Below are 18,908 nucleotides of genomic sequence, written 5' to 3' on the forward strand. Positions count from 1 at the left end.
CAATGGGATGCAGTATTTCAATATGTGGATATAATGATCAAACAAAACCAATTTGAAAATTATGCCATTGTATTTAATAATGAACATAAGTGTTATAAAATTTACACAAAAAAAAGGCAGTTGCCTCTTTTAGACACTTCTAGATAGAAATCTTTTACAATTATGTTTTATGGCTTACAATTTTGTTATACAATGTACAGTCGATTTTACAATTCATTTACAATTTTTATGACATATAATGTAATTTACAATATTTCATTTCACCCATTTTTTTAAATTACATTTATATACATGCAAAATCTATATACCTACCTATATCTTTTTATTTTCTCGAAAAAAGTTTTTCTGTGTTTTTCTAACTCAATTCCAACGTTTATAAACTATGTATATATCGACGTAAGTGCCTACATACCTAATAATATTTAATATTGGTCATAACTAATAACTAATAATATTAAGGATGAACCATTTGATAAAGAGACACCAGTGATTGTTAGACATCATACCTATATTAGTATACTATGCAGTCATGCACATAAAGACCCTTATGAAGCAAAAGTTATTCAAATACATTAAAAGATATATTTTATTTTAGTAATATGATTTAAATTTGACAGATTATAATAAGTCCATTATACAATGTTGTATTACATACAAAATAAAACTAATCCAAAGGAATTAAATTGTATATATCAATTAATCATTATAAACTATATTATAAGCATACATAATGATTACTTATTCATAGTTTATTATTAGTTATTTATTTGGTATACGTTTCGGCTATTATAAATGTAATTTATAGTAATTATTGAACTGTGATTGATTTGACCGAAATAAATAAATAAAGTTAGATAGGTAATGCTTTTTATAATTTTTTGAATAATTTTTTTTAATTGATTTTACTGTAAATAAATATTATTGCAGCATTTTGTTTATCTATTAATCATCAAAATTAACTATTTGTATGAAATATATTGTGTGTCTCAAATTCCGCCAGCCTTAATATTAAATTCATTTTATATAAATTCTTAAGTCAAATATGAGTTTTAATCATCATCTTATGTCATAAGAACTTGAATATGTAATACGTCAAAATGTGAATTATAAATTATTTATGATGATAAAATTACATACATACTATTCATTTTTTTTAGGTTCTTAAAGTGATTAATATTGAAGTTGAAATTGAAAATTACGTACATAATGTAAGACATAATCCACGTCATGATCAATGGATCAATGAAATAAATATTCCTCGTAAAATTAAGGGCCCTGAAATTACAACCTAAAGAGGACAATTATGTAGATTCTTCAAAAATTAGTTCTCCCGAAGTAAGTTTGTCAGTTGTATACTAAATTGATAAAAAATAGCTGATGTGAAATTATTGTCTTAAATTTAAATAATAAAATATTGTTTTTAAATTGAAATATATTTAGTTTTTATTTTTAAAATTACAATTTAGTAACTATCAATATAATTTTTGAATTAATGTGTGATATATAAAGTTTTTGTTTATATCAGTTCCCTTTTTAGACCTAGCTTAGCGAACAAAAACTCGGGTGAGCATGGCGGAACAAGAGAACAACAGAACGGCGCGGCGTGGAGGCGTTACGCGCTTGACGGCGGCCGCCAAAGAACATAAGTAATCATTATAAAAATTCACAACAATCGTATACAACATAATAATATAAAAACAAATACGATATAAAATAATTAAAACGAATACAATAAAAAATAATTAAAACGAATACAAAATAATAGGTCGCGTTGCGAGTGCGATAACGCATCGGGGCAGCATGTGTGATAAGGAACTGCCATCACCACGCTACTCCACACCCGAAAAAGAAAAACTGACCTGGTGTGGAGTGGGGGGGGGGGGGGGTGACGTTGGAGTTTCCTTTCACTGAATGGTGTCCTCGATGTCCATGGCCGTGTTGTTATTCTTCTTGTTCTTCTTGTGCTCCAAGTTAATTTGGTCGTTGGACGGATTGTCCCACGGCTGACGAGTGCCGCTGCCGAACACCAGGTAAACCGTACAGCACACCATGTACACGACTGCCGACGTTATGAACACCACTCTCCAGGCTGCCTGGGTGGGCCTTTTGTCAATAACGTAGCCGGCAACGATCGGGGCCAGCAGACCGGCCAAGTTGGCCAGACAATTGGTCAGGCTCATCAGTATTCCCGCGAACCGCGGCGATATGTCTAGGTGGTTGACTTTGAATCCCGAGTAAATGCCGCCGTTAAGACCCACTCCCACGGTCAGTATGGCCACTGTCAGGTACGGGTCGCAGCCCGTGTAGGACGCGGCAATCAGCGCTATCGCGGGACCGAATTGACCGACGGAGTTCACGATTTTGCGCGTGATAGTGTGGGTGAACTTCTCCGAGGAGATCATCATGTCAGCTAAATGGCTGGCCGCCATCGAGAACACCCACATGGCGAGGTACGGCAGTGACGAGTACGTTCCGTTGGCTTTTATATTGAAGTGCAACACTTGTTTCATGAAAGTCGGCAGCTCGGTCATGAGCGTTTCGTATCCGTAATTTTGACCCATGTGAGCGACTAATATGGCCCAGAACGGTGCTGACCTCAATATGCTTCTCCACGGCACGGGGGGAGAGGACACACCGGCAGCTCCCCAAACGGAAGTAATAATGTATTTCTTCTCGTCGTGCGGTATGGTGGGGTGAGATTCGGGGTCTTCGTGCACGAACCACAAAAATGCGACTGACCACAGTGTGCCGATTGTGGCGAACACGTAGAATATCGATGGCCATCCTCCGGCAAACCCGTACTCCGAGAGCACGCCACTCAGTGGCATTGAAATCACTGTACCGAATTGCGCCCCGGCATAAACGAACGCTCCCATTCGGCTCCTCTCGTTTGGAGGGATCCATTTTGCGAGCAAGGCGTGAGTACATGGAACTATGGGACCCTCTCCGAGCCCCTGAATGAAACGTACGGTGATCAGGGAAAATATACCGAAGTTGGCGGACAACGGCACCAAGAAGCCGAACACCGAGTTGATGAGCATGCCGATGCCAAGGAAATACTTGGCGCCATACGTCTTCGACAGTATCCCAAACGGTATCTGCGTTATGACATAACCGTAAAAGAACGAACTGAGCACATAGCCCTGTTGGGACGTGCTCCACGAGAACGACCCTTCGTTGGACATACCGTGTACGGTTTTGTTCGCGGCTGGCGTGTAGTACCCCTCACATTCGTCGTCCGGAATGGTCGGGTCCCTTTCCAGCGCGGTCTGGTTGACCATGGCAACTATGGCCACGGACATGTTGGTCCTCATTATGTAAGCGTTGGCCATACCGAGGAACAACATGAACGTGACGACGTGACGGCAGCCGATCCATGCTCTGGGCGTCAACAGGCTATCTCTGCTGGACGTGGCGTTGTTGTCGGTAGCGGCCGGCGTTCCGTAGCTCATCTCCAACTGCACGTCCGTGAGCGTGGACGGCGGTAACTGGTGGCGGCGGTGGTCGTCTTCGTCGTCGACGTCTGGGTGGAAGTACGCGACATTATAGGCAGCGGTCGTGGTCGGAGCCGACATCGTGATCGTAGCGGCGGCGGTGGTACGTCGAACGTCGTCGGTTGTGCAGTACAGTGGTCGGAAATTACCTGCCGAGTCTTCTTTGGGATCTGCACGTGACGGCGTTATGAGAATATTTCAAGCTGGTGTCTTACAACACTGTCGACCTGTTTAGGCGTGTTCGACGGTACGGATTGTGATTCGCCTGGCGATCGTACTTCTGACGTGTGTGCGGCGTTCAGGACGGCGACGGGATCGTGTGCCGGCGACGACTCGAACAGAGCACGAGGACTAGAGACCCACACGACTGAGTGAGCTGTCCAGCACTCCGGCAGCAACAGGCGGCTACGGCGGTGATGGCGGTGGACAAGTAACCGGACTAGTCGGCGCGGCGTGGAGGGGACAAGAGAGCGGGGGCCACAGGCATCGTCGGCGTCGTTCCAGTGACCGGACGAGCCGGCGCGGCGTAGAGGGGATTATCTACGCGCTCAACGGCGGCTACCAAGAAATATAAACAAGCATTACAGGTTAGGTTACACAGACAACATAAAAATATAAAAACGAATACAAAATAATATCTCGCGTTGCGAGTGTGGTAACCGCACATTTCTATATAGTACTAGAGAGCGAACTCCCGTCATGAATTGAAGCTGCACGGTTGGTTGGCAATTGTATGGTATTTTATATGGCAGAAAAAATTAATTATGATTTATTTTGTACTGTATTTTATTATTTCTAAACCTGTAGTTGTAAAAAAAAATATATATTTTATATAAACCATTAATTTACTATTTTATATTTTACCATTAAAAACGATGTTATAATACATTTTGTATAGTAAATGAAATGTTTTGCCAACCGAAAGAATGGCGGCCGTCCACAGCTGAGCTTCACTTGTAACAATGTAAATTGTACTGGAGCTCCATATCTTGTGTAGTATATATGAAGTCTGTGGTGGTAACGTATTGGGACTTATGTGTGATGAGGAATAAGGAATTATTGATAATTAATAAAAATAAGGAAACGCAATCACCATAGGTAGCGCAAGTATTATAATATATTAATTATTCTTTTTTTTTAGTTAAATATTCCTAATAATTTTTAAAAATATTTTACAATACAACTGACTAGTACTTTTACAATAGAATTTAAATTAGTGACAACCACACAGCCACCAACAAAGTTGAACCACACACGTTAAATATAATTAATGTAGTTCGGTTTAACAATGTTTTTTTTAATATACTTAGCGTTAATATATAGCATATCCACGCCTGCACACAAATATTTTTTTTTAACAGGTAGAAAGTTAAAACTTAATATTATTCAGGTACCTACTCCAGATGAAATTAGTAATCTTTTGGCTAATTCATTGAAGTTACTAAATAGTTAAACTAGTATTCATATTGATATTTGTTTTCTCTCGTTGACCGGCACTTTCAACACGAAGCGATTGACATTAGCTGTAATTAATACTTAGATACATACTTTCAGATATATTTTTTTAGATGGTAACATCTTGAATTCATTATATGAAGTTGCTGTTGAATACATTTGATACCCAATATAATATGTATAAAATATTAATAACCATAATGTATAACACTGAAGTTATTCATTCTCCGTGCGTTGTTTTCTGTCGAATAATCATACATATCTATCGCATTCCAAAGTTGACGAAAGTTTTAGAGATAGTTTTAATTCCTATTATATCATATTTTTATTTTTATTACTTTTTAATCCACTTACATCTCATAAGTGCATCATTTATAGGTAAGTATGTATACATATCCATGAGTATGGTTAAATAAAACTTGTTACCTATATAGCTATATTGAACTGTTAAAACAGTTAAAAATTTAAAATACACATGACAGAGCGAAAACAGGAAAATAATTGGAGAGTGCTTTATCTGTCCCATGGTGTTTTGTTTTTGTATGCATTTTATGGAAAACTCATATTATAGCATTAGAGAATGTGTTGCTTTTTATGATATGACTATAATAAGTTCAATTTTATTGAATCTCGCATCCAAATACGTTTTTAATTTAATTTTATAATAATTTGATAACTTCAAATACATATCATAAATATTATTTCTTTATTAAGTTTTGCCGTTGCCTAAATTAAATACTTTGTTTTAGAATAATAAACATAATGAAAAGAAAAATAGTATGTTCACTAGTATGTTACAGAGAATTAAAAGGTTTTCGTTAGTTTACCTATACTGATTAGGTACTATATTATAAATAAAATACACAATTGGTTTATTTTTCGAAGTTTTTTTATTATAATAATTGTAATCAGGAAATGATTATTTGGGTTAATATCTACAACTTATTGACCCAGCTACCAGAAAAGTGGTTTATAACATTTGAATGGCCATACCCATGCGATGTACTGTCTCTTGATCGTAATTGATTAGATACCAATCTGATTCTGTTCAATTGCAGTACCATGGCACCATCGGGAATCGTTGTCTGTAGGTTTGATTGTAGTAGATCAGCTAAGCCGTGGCATGAATCGTTACCACTAACCGCAATTCTGAACATCGTTCCGTTTCCATTGACCATGTCGTGAATCTTCAGTAGATATGCAAGAAAGAGAGAAACAGAAAATAATTAATGAATCTAATCATATCATTGATGAAGCTCAAAAATATGAGGAAGCCGTATCTGGGGTGGCGGGGTCAAAGAGAAAAATTCTATCAACTCAAAGTTATATCAAATTGTCGTCCCTACGTTTTAAGGAGACAAATAGTTAATAATTGTTTAAGTGCATTATGATACAAATTGTTTTTAAACGTCTAAAAACATTTTTCAAGAAAAAAAAGTAATTTGTCTAATGCAGTGTATAACTACAAATATTAGAAAATAGAGCCAACTTTTAAATTACAATAACAATATAAACTAAACAACTTGTAGGCCATAGCATAGTAATATAATAACAGATATATTGTGAATATTATAAGAGATAGGTATATTATATTATTATAAAATTTAAAGATAGATATTATTGTAATTGTAAAATTGAAAATATAAAATTAATAATATCATTCATTATTTGTATACATAGGTATATTATATAGTTCGACAAAAATATACCTATAGATAAGTATATCGTTAATTAAACTATAGTACAATGTTACTTTTTCGTTTAATCTATATGAATCTATTTTCTGTCTCAAATTGAAGAGTAATCTCAGACTGATTTTCGTCCCATACGGTCGACCACTGTAACAATTATGTTTTTAAAATCTACAAAACGTAGGAATGTAGGATTAACTACTATAACCGATACAATAATGAATTCACACATAATATTAATTTTATACGGATATAATTTCCACAGGGTCCTCCCCACAACTTTCCCTGGATATCTAATATTTAACCGGTCAGCTCCAGACCACGTATTGCATCACACCCATAGATTAAATCTGTTTTTGTCGTTATTAGCACTAATTGTTTCTGACGACCGACCGTCGCCAAAAAGAACCTTTACCGTGTTAACCCTAGCAAAATGGAAACTACAGGTCAGAATAATAAAGTAAAGCTCCAGAGAGCGTGGCATTGCCACCACTTTGCACATAAGCCTACCGCCTATAGATGAGATTACTCTTAAATGTTGAGACAAGAGTATAGTTATTAAGTTAAAACTTTGAAAATAAAAAACGATTTTTAAATTGATTATATGGAATTGAAAAAATGGAGTGATCGATCCCAAGTTAATTTAATAACTGTTGGCATACCCAATTATAGAAATATACTTACGGCACATCTTTGTTTGCTCTCCTTGTTGTTGTCTTGGCCTAATAGCTGTGAAAACATAATTCCCTTCATGAAGTCTTCTGACTGCGACAGGGCCACACAGGTAAAGTTTAATTGTTCCATATCTAAATAGTCGCACATGGACAACAGAATAATAATATGCGATCAATATTAAAGTGATTCTTGATTCTTAAATCATATTTTTATATTATTGTAATTCATTGTAATGAGTGGAGAACGTACGTCCGTACCTATCTATCATTGCATAATCATCAGACAGTTTATCATCTATTATTTACATTCTGAATTAATTTGTTTATTATTGTATAAAATATACAATTTGTAAATCTAAGTTTGAAAATTTAAAACAAGGTTAATTTATACTGTTGACAGTGTAAACAATACTGTAACCAAAAAGTTGAAAAAATATATAGGTAAACCAATTTTTATTTATAGATATCTATTATAAGTTCTAATTTGAACGAAATTAAATATTTAATCATAGAATAACAATTTTAGTTATTTTATTGTAATAAAATTTAAAATTATTATTTGTGGGTACTTGAAACTTTTAAAGTAAATAATTTTATTTTATGCATACAATGACATTTTTAAATGCACTGTCTTCTGAAAAAAATAATTCAACCTAATGTATTACTAATAGTAAAATAAATTACTTAAATAGCAATAATATTATAAAATATATTTAACACATTCATTATATTGACCCACACAACACCAAATGTACAGCAGAGCGGTACCCACTTGCGTACCTTATTAAAAAAATATCAGTTACCCACCTATTAACTAAAATGGTTATTAATAAATTAATTTGGTTTTTGTATGATAATTATTATTTTCTTATTTTTTTTGTGATAAGTAAAAGAGTAATAAAAAGTAGTACAAACATTACTGTTAAAGTAAACATTGGATGTAGGTTACCTAACATCAGGGGGGCTAGCCCCCCCCCCCCCCAAGAACCAAAACCCGTATTTCTAAAAAATTGTATATTGCTAACAAAAAATTACAGACAAAAAAACATATTATAGTATCGACTATTATAGACACGTAAAAGTATGTAATTATTGGAGGTACGTCGGTGTATAACTTGTAGCATGTATCTGCTATCTGTATGGACTACGAGAATACTAATTAAGTAAAAAAGACTTGAATTTGTGTTGTAAAAATTGTTGTTTTGTATTTTTAATTATAAGTTTTGTGAAAATTATAACTATTAGCCCCTCCCCAACCAAATCTCTGGAACCGCCCATACATAATATTATATTAATATAGGTACAACATTTTACGGAATATGCTGTATATCGGGTCAAATTGCCCTCCTCAGGCTATATGAATTTCAAATGAAATAGTTTACAATATAATATAATATTTAACATGCATGCGCTACATGTAGGAGACATGTAATACTGCAGTTATCACACTGAAATAGATTTTCTAGAGTCGTGATACCAGCAGCATAGAGTACCTATTAGAGTCTAATATTGTACTAAAACAATAATTTGTACGTACCATCCTCACGGCAACGTTGCATGCCATTCTTCAAACTTCCAATCCACAAGCTAAAAGATTTTTTTGCTATGTCAGGTGACTTAAAGTCAATGGAGGCACACCCTCCGACGTCCAGCGAATCCGAACTCGTCTCGGTAATGACGGTCACTCTGTATTCGGCTGCGATAAGTCCAACTGTTGGGCACATTCCTTTGACAACTAAACACGTCATAGTAGAAAAAATTAGTATATAGGTTTGGTAGGTACTTATAACGGGTTACGGGTGTCGGGAATATAATTATACTGGATATAAGGCACTTGAAAAAAAAATATTACGAAAAGAACCAAAATAAATAGTATAATAATTAGGCAACTATTTAGTTTTTGTTCAAACATTGTTTTAATATACTTATACAATATATTCTACTGTATTATCTGACTCCATTTGGAGAAAAATATATAAGATAAATATAAAATGCGTTGCTATATATATTTCAGATAGAGTACCGTGCTTAGTAAATATTTGAGTTCAGTTAAAGTGTATGTAATAACTTTATGAGCAATTCGGTTAAGTATAGTTCGGAAAATAAAATATCGACAAGAGAAAACATTACTTTTGTAAAAACTAGGCAGATGGCATCAAGGGTGTGATCCTATTTCATAAAAAAGTGGGTCTATCAAACGGTACTTTAAACTATCTATGAATTATAATGAGTGTAAAGTAATATTTAAAAAAAATATATATTTCAAAATTGAAAGAAAAATGTTCATTAAATATAATAACAGTAATGAGCCGAACGGTACCTATAAGAAATTCGGTTTAACTAATAACAAAATGAGAAAATGCATAAAGGTACTTACTGTTACTTCCTGGAAATTCCTCATAGTCTCGTATGGTGGCTGCCTCGCTGGAAATGACGAGAATAGCGAAAATCGACATAACAATTTCTACTGGCGACATCATTGTGGTGTTGTTTTTTGTAAACGTGAGACAATCGAGAAGATGGAGTAAACGTAAGTGAAACAAACGTTGAAATTTTGGATATGTGAGAGAAACGTGCAAGACGAATAGTGAATTTGAAAATGTCGGTACAATGATCACACTGGTAGCGAGAGACCCTTCGCGAGCTATTTTATAAGCAGCCGCAGCGGCGGCGCTAGTCGTGCTAGTCGGTCCCTCCTCCGGGGTTCGCAGTGATCAGCTGCATTCCCGCCCACTATTACAACAATAATATTATAATGAAGTGCTTGTACGTAGGTACCTATCCGTCCAAAATACCAACAAAAATATCATAAGCAATATAACGAAAGTATTGTTCGAACCACATACATATTTACGTGTTCAATAATATGTAAATTATATTAGTACCTACATGAGACTTTAATTGCCTCCTCAACACTCCGATTACATGCTCAATATTATAGATACGGATCAGTGACTTAATCACACACACAAATTACTATACCTACCTACCTACCTTAACATAACCTCCCCTTGTGAATTATTTAAAATTATATAAATATTGTGTAATTATTATTATTATATTATTTTTATTTTAGTGGTTTTAAACTCACCAAACACAGCAAACAGGATTTTTTATATTCCTCGTTAAGGGATTCAAATTTGTTTTATCATTATTATTATTAATGGTCATCAATGGTATCACCTCTGTATGTTTCATATTTCTATAATATTGCATTTTGTGCTAGAATCGCTTCTATATTGTTATATTATTAATTAGTATGATATTGCATGTGCCGAACAGTCTAGCACAAAATATTTGGGAAGCCCATTCTGCCCGGTAGTTTGTTCAGTACTACATACCTAGATTAAGTTTAGCTTAGAAAATAAGGAGTGAATTTATTTTTAATTTTAGCCGTTATACTTTCTGTACCATGATTTATTTATTTTTAATTTTGGCCGTTATACTTTCTGTACCATGATTTATTTATTTTATTACATTTAAAAAGCTAATCATTTGTAACAATATTGATCAAATTCTAATGCGCTATTGTTTAATTAATATAACAAATTACTTATAGTTAAAGCAGATAACACAATTAAAAATAAATGTAGTAATCCACATAAAATGAGCTTGGAAAAGTATCAAGCTTATATTCAATGAAAATCTGATAGAACTGTACTTATCTAGTCGATGTAGGTATAGTAACTAAGCTAAAAAACAAATAATAAAAAGTCGAAAATCGAAAATTACTCGTGTGGTGTTACCTACTACATTATTCCAATCACAATACCCAAGTTTAATGTTTAAACATGTATTTAAACCATATTTATATTCAAGGTAAAATGCCGACAATAAAAGCAAAATATTTTATGAAGTCAAACAGAGTATTCGACCCATGGACTTTGTTTAAGTACAATGGTCAACGATGCATTAAAATATGTTGGTTTATTTGATATAGATTAGGTACTTGGTGAAGAAACTGCTGTAAAATCGGTTGAACTTGTTTCTGATTTGCATTTTCACTTGAATCACTTATATTATACCTATACATACATTTTTCTACAAAATTAGTTGTGGTAATTGTACTTATATTTGTGACTAATGCAGGTGTATTGTTGTTTTCTTTTGACATTTTTGTAAAATGAACATCAAAGTAAATATTTAAAAAATTGTAATATAAAATACATATGCATAAACTGTTAAATAGGGCGCGATTCGAAAAGCAGCATAGTCAGAAATTGTAAAGAAATACATTAATATATATTTATAGGTACCTACATATTATACAAGACACATTTTTTGAGTTACTTAACTTTGTGTTCTAAGGATAAATGGACTAATTGGTTAGACCTAACCTATTATATGGCTACGTTGATTTGAAATTTGTATTCATAAATATTAATCTATCAACATTATGTAAAAATGGCTCAAGTATAAGAGTATATAAAAAAGTATATAAGTTTATAAAAAGTATTACGTTATTACGTCTATTTTCGTAAAGCCATTTTTAAGGACTACTGATTGTTATCCATAGTACAAACATTTTAATAACTAAGAAACTACAGACATGGGTGGGCTGGTTATGTATGACTGTATGAGGCCAGTCGGCATTTTTTTTTACCTGCGGCCATGATTAGTGGTGTTTTTAACGACATGTTTCATTTTAAATTTTACTAAATTTATTTTTAAAAATTATTAAAAAAAATACAATTTAGAAATATAAATTATCTTAAATTATCGTCAAGCCATTCATAATTTATGTTAATCGCAACAAATGAAGTTTTAATTGTGTTTCGTCTTGTAAGATAATACGTAGATTCCGTTCGTTTGCTTCTTTTCTGCGTACTCCAACAGATTTACGATTTGAATTAGGTGCATCATTGCAACGTTTATTTTCATTCGTTTTCAAAAAAATTACCGAAAAAGTATAGGTAGGTATTACTTTATTTATTGCTATTATTGTTTAAGGTTAAAAAAAAAAACAAAAATATACTTTGCAATTAAAAATATCTCATGTTACTTTTTGGATTTTGCTAAATCAGTTGACATAAATTAAAAGATAAACATTTTATGCATTTTTAATTACAAAATAGTTTGCAAATTTTCACGATTTTAATGAATTTCGTAAAAATGTCAACTCATAGGTACACACACTTATACAAAATTAAATACACCGTTTAATTATTATATGTACCTATATAGCCGTGTATACTGCATAGATTTCATATTTTAGTTAAATATTGACACTTATAACTTATTGGTGGTAATTAACGATGATGTAATATTATAAATTGTACTAATTGTACTTATACAACCTTCTAATATATCTATTTGACTGGACACATACGGTATTAAATGGTAACTAATAAACATTATATGCCTATGTTACAGTAAAATTGTCAAGATAAGGTATGTGTACCGGATTATAAAATCAAATTTAATTTCAAAAAAATACTTACTTAGTATATACAACCATACATATAAATAAAATACATGAGTAAAAGTAAATGAGATAATTAATTTTAGTTAGGTACATGAACATTAAATGTTCCTACACGGTAAAAAAGGTATCTATGTATTCCGTAAACTTTTGATCAAATTTATGATACTGCCTTAAAAAAAAATAAAATATCATGATAGGTGTCAGTTTGATAACTTATTATATTATATAAATTATAGTACATATTATAATATATTATGCATCTATAGTCAAGTCTTATTCGTTATACCGTTTTAATATATTATAAAGAATGAATACATAGACGTTTTCAAAGATTTCGAAGCATTCATAAATTGACCTAATGAGTCAAAACCTTATAACCCGTACCCGTGCCCGTAAATATTTAACAATAAACGTGTTTAAAACATAAAAAAACGTTTTACTGGTTTGTTTTTAAAAAGAAATCCTTGATTTCTACTAATGTTGTACTAATGTCAAATGCGCGCTACTAATTGCGTCATGGTTTTACCGTGGGACACATACCGCATATTTTAATTTCAATGAACACAAATATAACAGAAGACGGCCGCGTTAAAAATTAACGCAGTTGTGGGAGCACAGTCCAAAATCCGATGGTCGTTTGAATTTTATGAATTCTGAACTCTGAGTCATGTCATACAACGTTCGTCATTAGATCGATATAATATATCTAATGAATAATAATGATATTCACTAATGATCTCTTTCTACACTGCAGACATTATTGTGGGTACCATTGTACGGTGTCAGCACCGATGCGGTCAGGACATTTGCGGTCGGCACCTTTTGCGTGCCATTTGCGGTCAATTTATTTCTATCTACCTGACTATAAGATTTGGGTGCTAAATATAATATTTTATATACTATATACTTAATTTATTCTAATAGGTATAATATAATACTTTTTTACTATAATTCAATCCATATTTAAACTTCCCTTCACACTTTTCCAGGCTTAGGACTGGCAGTATTTTTTACTGGCGTGTTTAAAAATTCACATAATAATCACAATTCACTGAACTTACATAAAAAAATTTAAAAATATTTATTATTATAAAAATGCACATAATAATATATTTGTCAATCACAATTCACAGACTCACAGTACATAATAAACATAACCTTATTCTAATTTTTGAATAATAGCTATTTTTTTAAGCATTTTTCTAAATCATTAGGTATCTAATTCATAGTTTCATGTTTTTCTAATTCTTTCGTCTAATTGTATGTACATTTTTTTTCTCCTTTTACCTTCCATATTCAAGTAGCTTCTTTCATATAAAAGTTCCGCATTTTCAGTCTCTTTTTTAAGACAGCTATATAAGTTCATAAACGTTGGTCGTGGTGTATTTAATATTTTATTAAGTTTACTATTCCAACCCAAATTATTGGTTCTGTGTCTTCTTTTATGACAGTTCCACATTCCCCTTGAAATAATTGGATTGACAAAAATATTATTATTATGTGCATTTTAGATTCTGAGCGGAGCGATGAATGTATTGATTTTACAATTTTACAATGTGTGTTTTTTTTTTAATTTTTTAATTTTTTTTAAATTAAATTTTTATTTTTGTGTTTGTCATTAGATTTAAAAAAAAAAATTAGGGTATGTTCTTTATGTAAGTACAGTGAATTGTGATTGACAAGTATATAATTACCTATATCAATTAGAGTAAAAAAGTATTATATTATACCTATTAGCATAAATTAAGTATATAGTATATAAAATATTATATATAGCACCCAAATCTTATAGTCAGGTAGATAGAAATAAATTGACCGCAAATGGCACGCAAAAGGTGCCGACCGCAAATGTCCCGGAACCCATTGTACCTACGTCGCTGAGTACCTATAATGTCATGTCGGGTTCAAATCAGTTACTGCTATCACACTCACAATATTATTATGATCAACGTTTTTACAGTTTTATCTAAAGACGACAAACACACCTGACTCCCGAAAAAATGTACCTACAAAACTACAAAAAATACGATAACACATAATGGGAACAAAACACGTCTTCGTACTTATTATAAGAGTGCACAATCACGTAAATTCACAGACTACTATAATACTACAGTGTAGTCTAGAAGTCTGCGCGTAAATGTAACAAAACAACCAATAATCGATAATTCGTCGATACTCCAGACAGAGTAGGTATAATATTACTATCATAAAATGACACTAGTGATATACAAATTTACCCAAAAAAAGGTACCTAACTACAAGACTACAAAAAATACGAATAACACAAAATGGGAATAAAACACGTCTTTGCATTTATAAGAATGCACAATCACGTAAATGCACAGACCACTATACTACAGTGTACACGGACGGCAATTTTTTTTTTAAAATATTATTATAGGTATCATTATAATATTATAATATTATCATTACAAAATGCCGTCTACTATAGTATACTAGTATAGAAGTCTGTACGTAAATGTAATGAAACAACCAATAAGCAAAGCTGGACAAGTTAATGATATTTTTTAACTCAGTTCGTATTTTTTTTCAATTACATTAAAAGTTAAATTAATAGACATTTTTAATACATTTAAATTAAGTTAACAAATACTGTTAACTTAACTCAACTTCAATTGATAAATAATAAAAAAAAATGCATTTATGAGGTATTATTTAATAAAATAAGTGATAATCACTTGAATATTAATCATCATTCATGATAGGTATTCAAACAATCTACGATAACTATTATTGTACTAATGAAAAATAATTAATAAACAATGAGTAATGAATATGTATTATGATTTAATAATATAATTCATGGCATCGATGAATTTATACCAGCGACTAATCACTATAACCCTTTTATTAATATTTAATTCAATTATTAATACAATTTATTAGTTTTTATCTTTAAACATAAATACGAAGTTCTTTGTAAATATATCTTATTATTTTTTCTGATAATATATTTTATATTCTGCGAACTTTTAATAGTTATTATAAACTGAAAATCCGTAATAAACAAAATATTTTTCTGGATAATAGGAATATTCAAAATTAACTTAATTGGGAAAATAAAGAAAAATACGAGTTGATTTTAAGTTAATGTAGAGGCAAATGAATTAAGTTAATGTTGAGTTAATTATAACATCGAACTAGTAAGTTAAGTCAATAGGTTAAAATTAGCCCAGCCAATAAGCAATAACCCATCGATACTCCAGACAGAGTAGGTATATTATATTATTATTACTATCATAAAATTACAGAGGCTACTATAAAAATGTACCAAGAAAAAAGTAGCTACCTACCTACCTACAAAATTACAAAAAATACGATAACACATAATGGGAAGAAGACAAGTCTTCGTACTTATAGGAAATAATACACAATCGCGTAAATGTAATGAAACAACCAGCGATAACCAGTCGATACCTACTCTAAACAGAGTAGGTATAGGTATTATGATTTATTATTATTATGATAAAAGCGTTTACCAAATTCGTGCTCCTAATTACGTCAAGCTTTTACGGGCGGTTCCATTTTCCTCCAAAAACGAGATTCCGTTTTCCCCACTGTCCATTTTCCACCACATTATTTTAGACTGAAATTATGTCTACTTTCCTCCAATATTTTAGTCAGTGTTGAAGTATTATACGTTCCGTATTATAAAGACAGAGTAAGGCTAGGATCCAGGGCTTGCAAACGTTAGAATAACGTTATATTTGACAAAAAACGATTGAAATTGGTAAACGTAATTATAACGGAAAGAGATAGGTAATCAAAAATAATTAAATACCGCAAAACAAAACATATCGATTAACAAAATATATTTTATATCATTAAAAAAAAAATAACGCAAAACGAAATATTTTAAAATCTATTTATTTAAAAGGTCTATTGGTTTCGTAGAAACATTTATTTCATGCGACAATCTAAGAATTGATATATGTATATTAGACTTCGTATCCGGGCTATTACCTACCCGAATTAGTTATTATTTTTAAATTTTATAAGTATTAACACTATTTTAAATAATGATAAACGTAAAATTTGCGTAACGTTTCAATTGTAAATAACATAAAACAGAATTATTTTTTCAAATGCAAGCCATGTTACTAGGATCACATTTTCGGTTAATACATTCTGGTATCGGCTATATCTATGTCAGCTGTCAATTAAGCTAATAATAAAGAATATTTTTTATTTTTTTGATATGCATAAATTATTTATATTAACTATTTTATTATTTTATTTATTTTTATTGGAGGAAAATGGTCAAGAATTATTTTTTATTTTTTAGAGGAAAGTGTACAGTGGAAAACGGTACCTATCTCGTTTTTGGAGGAAAATGGCTTTGGCCTCTTTTACCGTGAGACTAGGACCGCATATTTTAATTTCAACGAACACAAATGGAGTACCATTGTACCTAAGCCACTGAGTACCTAACGTCATGTCATGTAAATCGGTTATTGATATCACACTAACAATAATCAATATTATGACCAACGATTTTACAGTTTTATCTAAACACGACGAAACACGCCCGATTTCCAAAAAAATGTACCTACAAAACTACAAAAAATACGATAACACATAATGGGAACAAAACACGACTTCGTACTTATAGGAAATAATATACAATCGCGTAAATGTAACGAAACAACTTATCGCTTAACCTGTCGATACCTACTCCAGACAGAATAGGTATAGTAATAATAATTATTATTTATTATTATGATAAAATGGACACGGGCGACAGGCCATCATCGTTTGGCCACCGTCACTTAAGTGGCGTCGCCAAGAAGGACTCACGACGCCACGACGTGTATGATACTTAACGCGTATTAATCGGTTCATCGGAGACGGCCGATAACGGAAAAAATAATCTCATCTTTTTTTCAGTGTTTTCGTAAAACCTATGAGACATCGTGATTAGGAATTCGACTTAACCACTCCAGTTTTTCCACGACGCAATGAATGTTTGTCGAACCGCTGTCAATCATCATGATCAGGGCTTATAGCACTTAAAATCATTAAAATAAGCTTTTGAAAACATCATTATAAGCACTCAAAGAAACATTCAAAATTCAAGTAAAAATATTTCATCAAAAAAAAAAACAAAAAACTTTCTTTTTACATCATAAAGTAGGTACTATAGACACAATTTGTATAACTGTGATAAAAATAATGATTAGGAAAAGTTTCTAACTAAAAAATCATAATAAATAAATAAATCTTCATATTATGAAAAAATTAAACTTCACTTTTAAGACAATTTGCATTATTATTTATTGATTTTCCGAGGGATTCTCTAAAAATTAAAACGTAAACGATATTTACAAATAGTTGAGAAAAAAAATTAATAAATTAAATCTTACCGTCATTATTGCATTAAATGATTTAAATTTAATTCTATCAAAAACAACATTGCAGTAAAAAGCCATAAAAAAGAGAAAAACTTATCAAAAAAGCAAAAATTACCAAAAAAACTGGAAATAAGCATTTTTTTGAAAAATCGATGAAAAAAGCAAAACAAATCACTTTTAAATTGTATAATTGAACGTGTTGTAACACTTCTATAGCACTCTGCTACATTTTAAGTCAATCCATAAAAATATAAAATGCTTTAAGTCCCGAGCCTTGATCATGATAAATGATAATAATCATACTATAATATCGTTAAAGATGACACCCAACAATTGTATTCATTTTTGTGTCTGAGCAACCCAATCGTTCTACCGGTTCCCACGTAAAAATATCGTATTGTGCCCAAACGCATGTGGCGGCCATATTATTATATCGAAATTCGTTTTGTGCAGCTGGTTGTAGGTAATTTTCTATTGTGTAGTCCATCTATTATCCGAATACGCCGAGAGACAAAATGAGAGAGTGGGAGTGAGAGAGAAAAATAGTGTGATAGAGAGAAAAAATATTTTCCCAAGCATTATGTTATGTTATAAATCTTAATGTGAACATATCGTTGTGAGGCAGAGATAATGCTATTATTATATTACACTCGCCGCCGCCGGCTTGCGAGCAGCTGCACATGACGTGCTTTGTGCTGTGTCAGAGGGTGCATAGTAATGGTCTTCGTGATGGGTGGGCAGGGGTGCGGTGCGTGTAAGGCGAAGAGAGGCGTAAATATTTTAGGCAGATGGAA

The 18,908-nt window shown here is 32.0% G+C and overlaps 2 protein-coding genes across 2 annotated transcripts; both read right to left on the reverse strand.

The window, feature by feature from the left end:
• Positions 1-1,904: 1,904 nt before the first annotated feature.
• On the reverse strand, positions 1,905-3,829 carry LOC132935662 (putative inorganic phosphate cotransporter). Its single transcript, XM_061002264.1, has one exon. It carries the CDS (start codon positions 3,573-3,575, stop codon positions 1,905-1,907), a length of 1,671 nt encoding a protein of 556 aa, XP_060858247.1. The 5' UTR covers positions 3,576-3,829.
• Positions 3,830-5,832: 2,003 nt separating this feature from the next.
• Positions 5,833-9,923, reverse strand: LOC132936418 (uncharacterized). The gene is made up of 4 exons (XM_061003142.1): positions 9,692-9,923; positions 8,852-9,049; positions 7,325-7,446; positions 5,833-6,136 (listed from the first exon to the last, which is right to left on the reverse strand). Exons 1-4 carry the CDS (start codon positions 9,792-9,794, stop codon positions 5,885-5,887), a joined length of 675 nt encoding a protein of 224 aa, XP_060859125.1. The 5' UTR covers positions 9,795-9,923; the 3' UTR covers positions 5,833-5,884.
• Between the last annotated feature and the right edge of the window lie 8,985 nt (positions 9,924-18,908).

This window comes from Metopolophium dirhodum, chromosome 1, assembly GCF_019925205.1.
Source record: "Metopolophium dirhodum isolate CAU chromosome 1, ASM1992520v1, whole genome shotgun sequence".
NCBI classification, from domain to species: Eukaryota; Metazoa; Arthropoda; class Insecta; order Hemiptera; family Aphididae; genus Metopolophium; species Metopolophium dirhodum.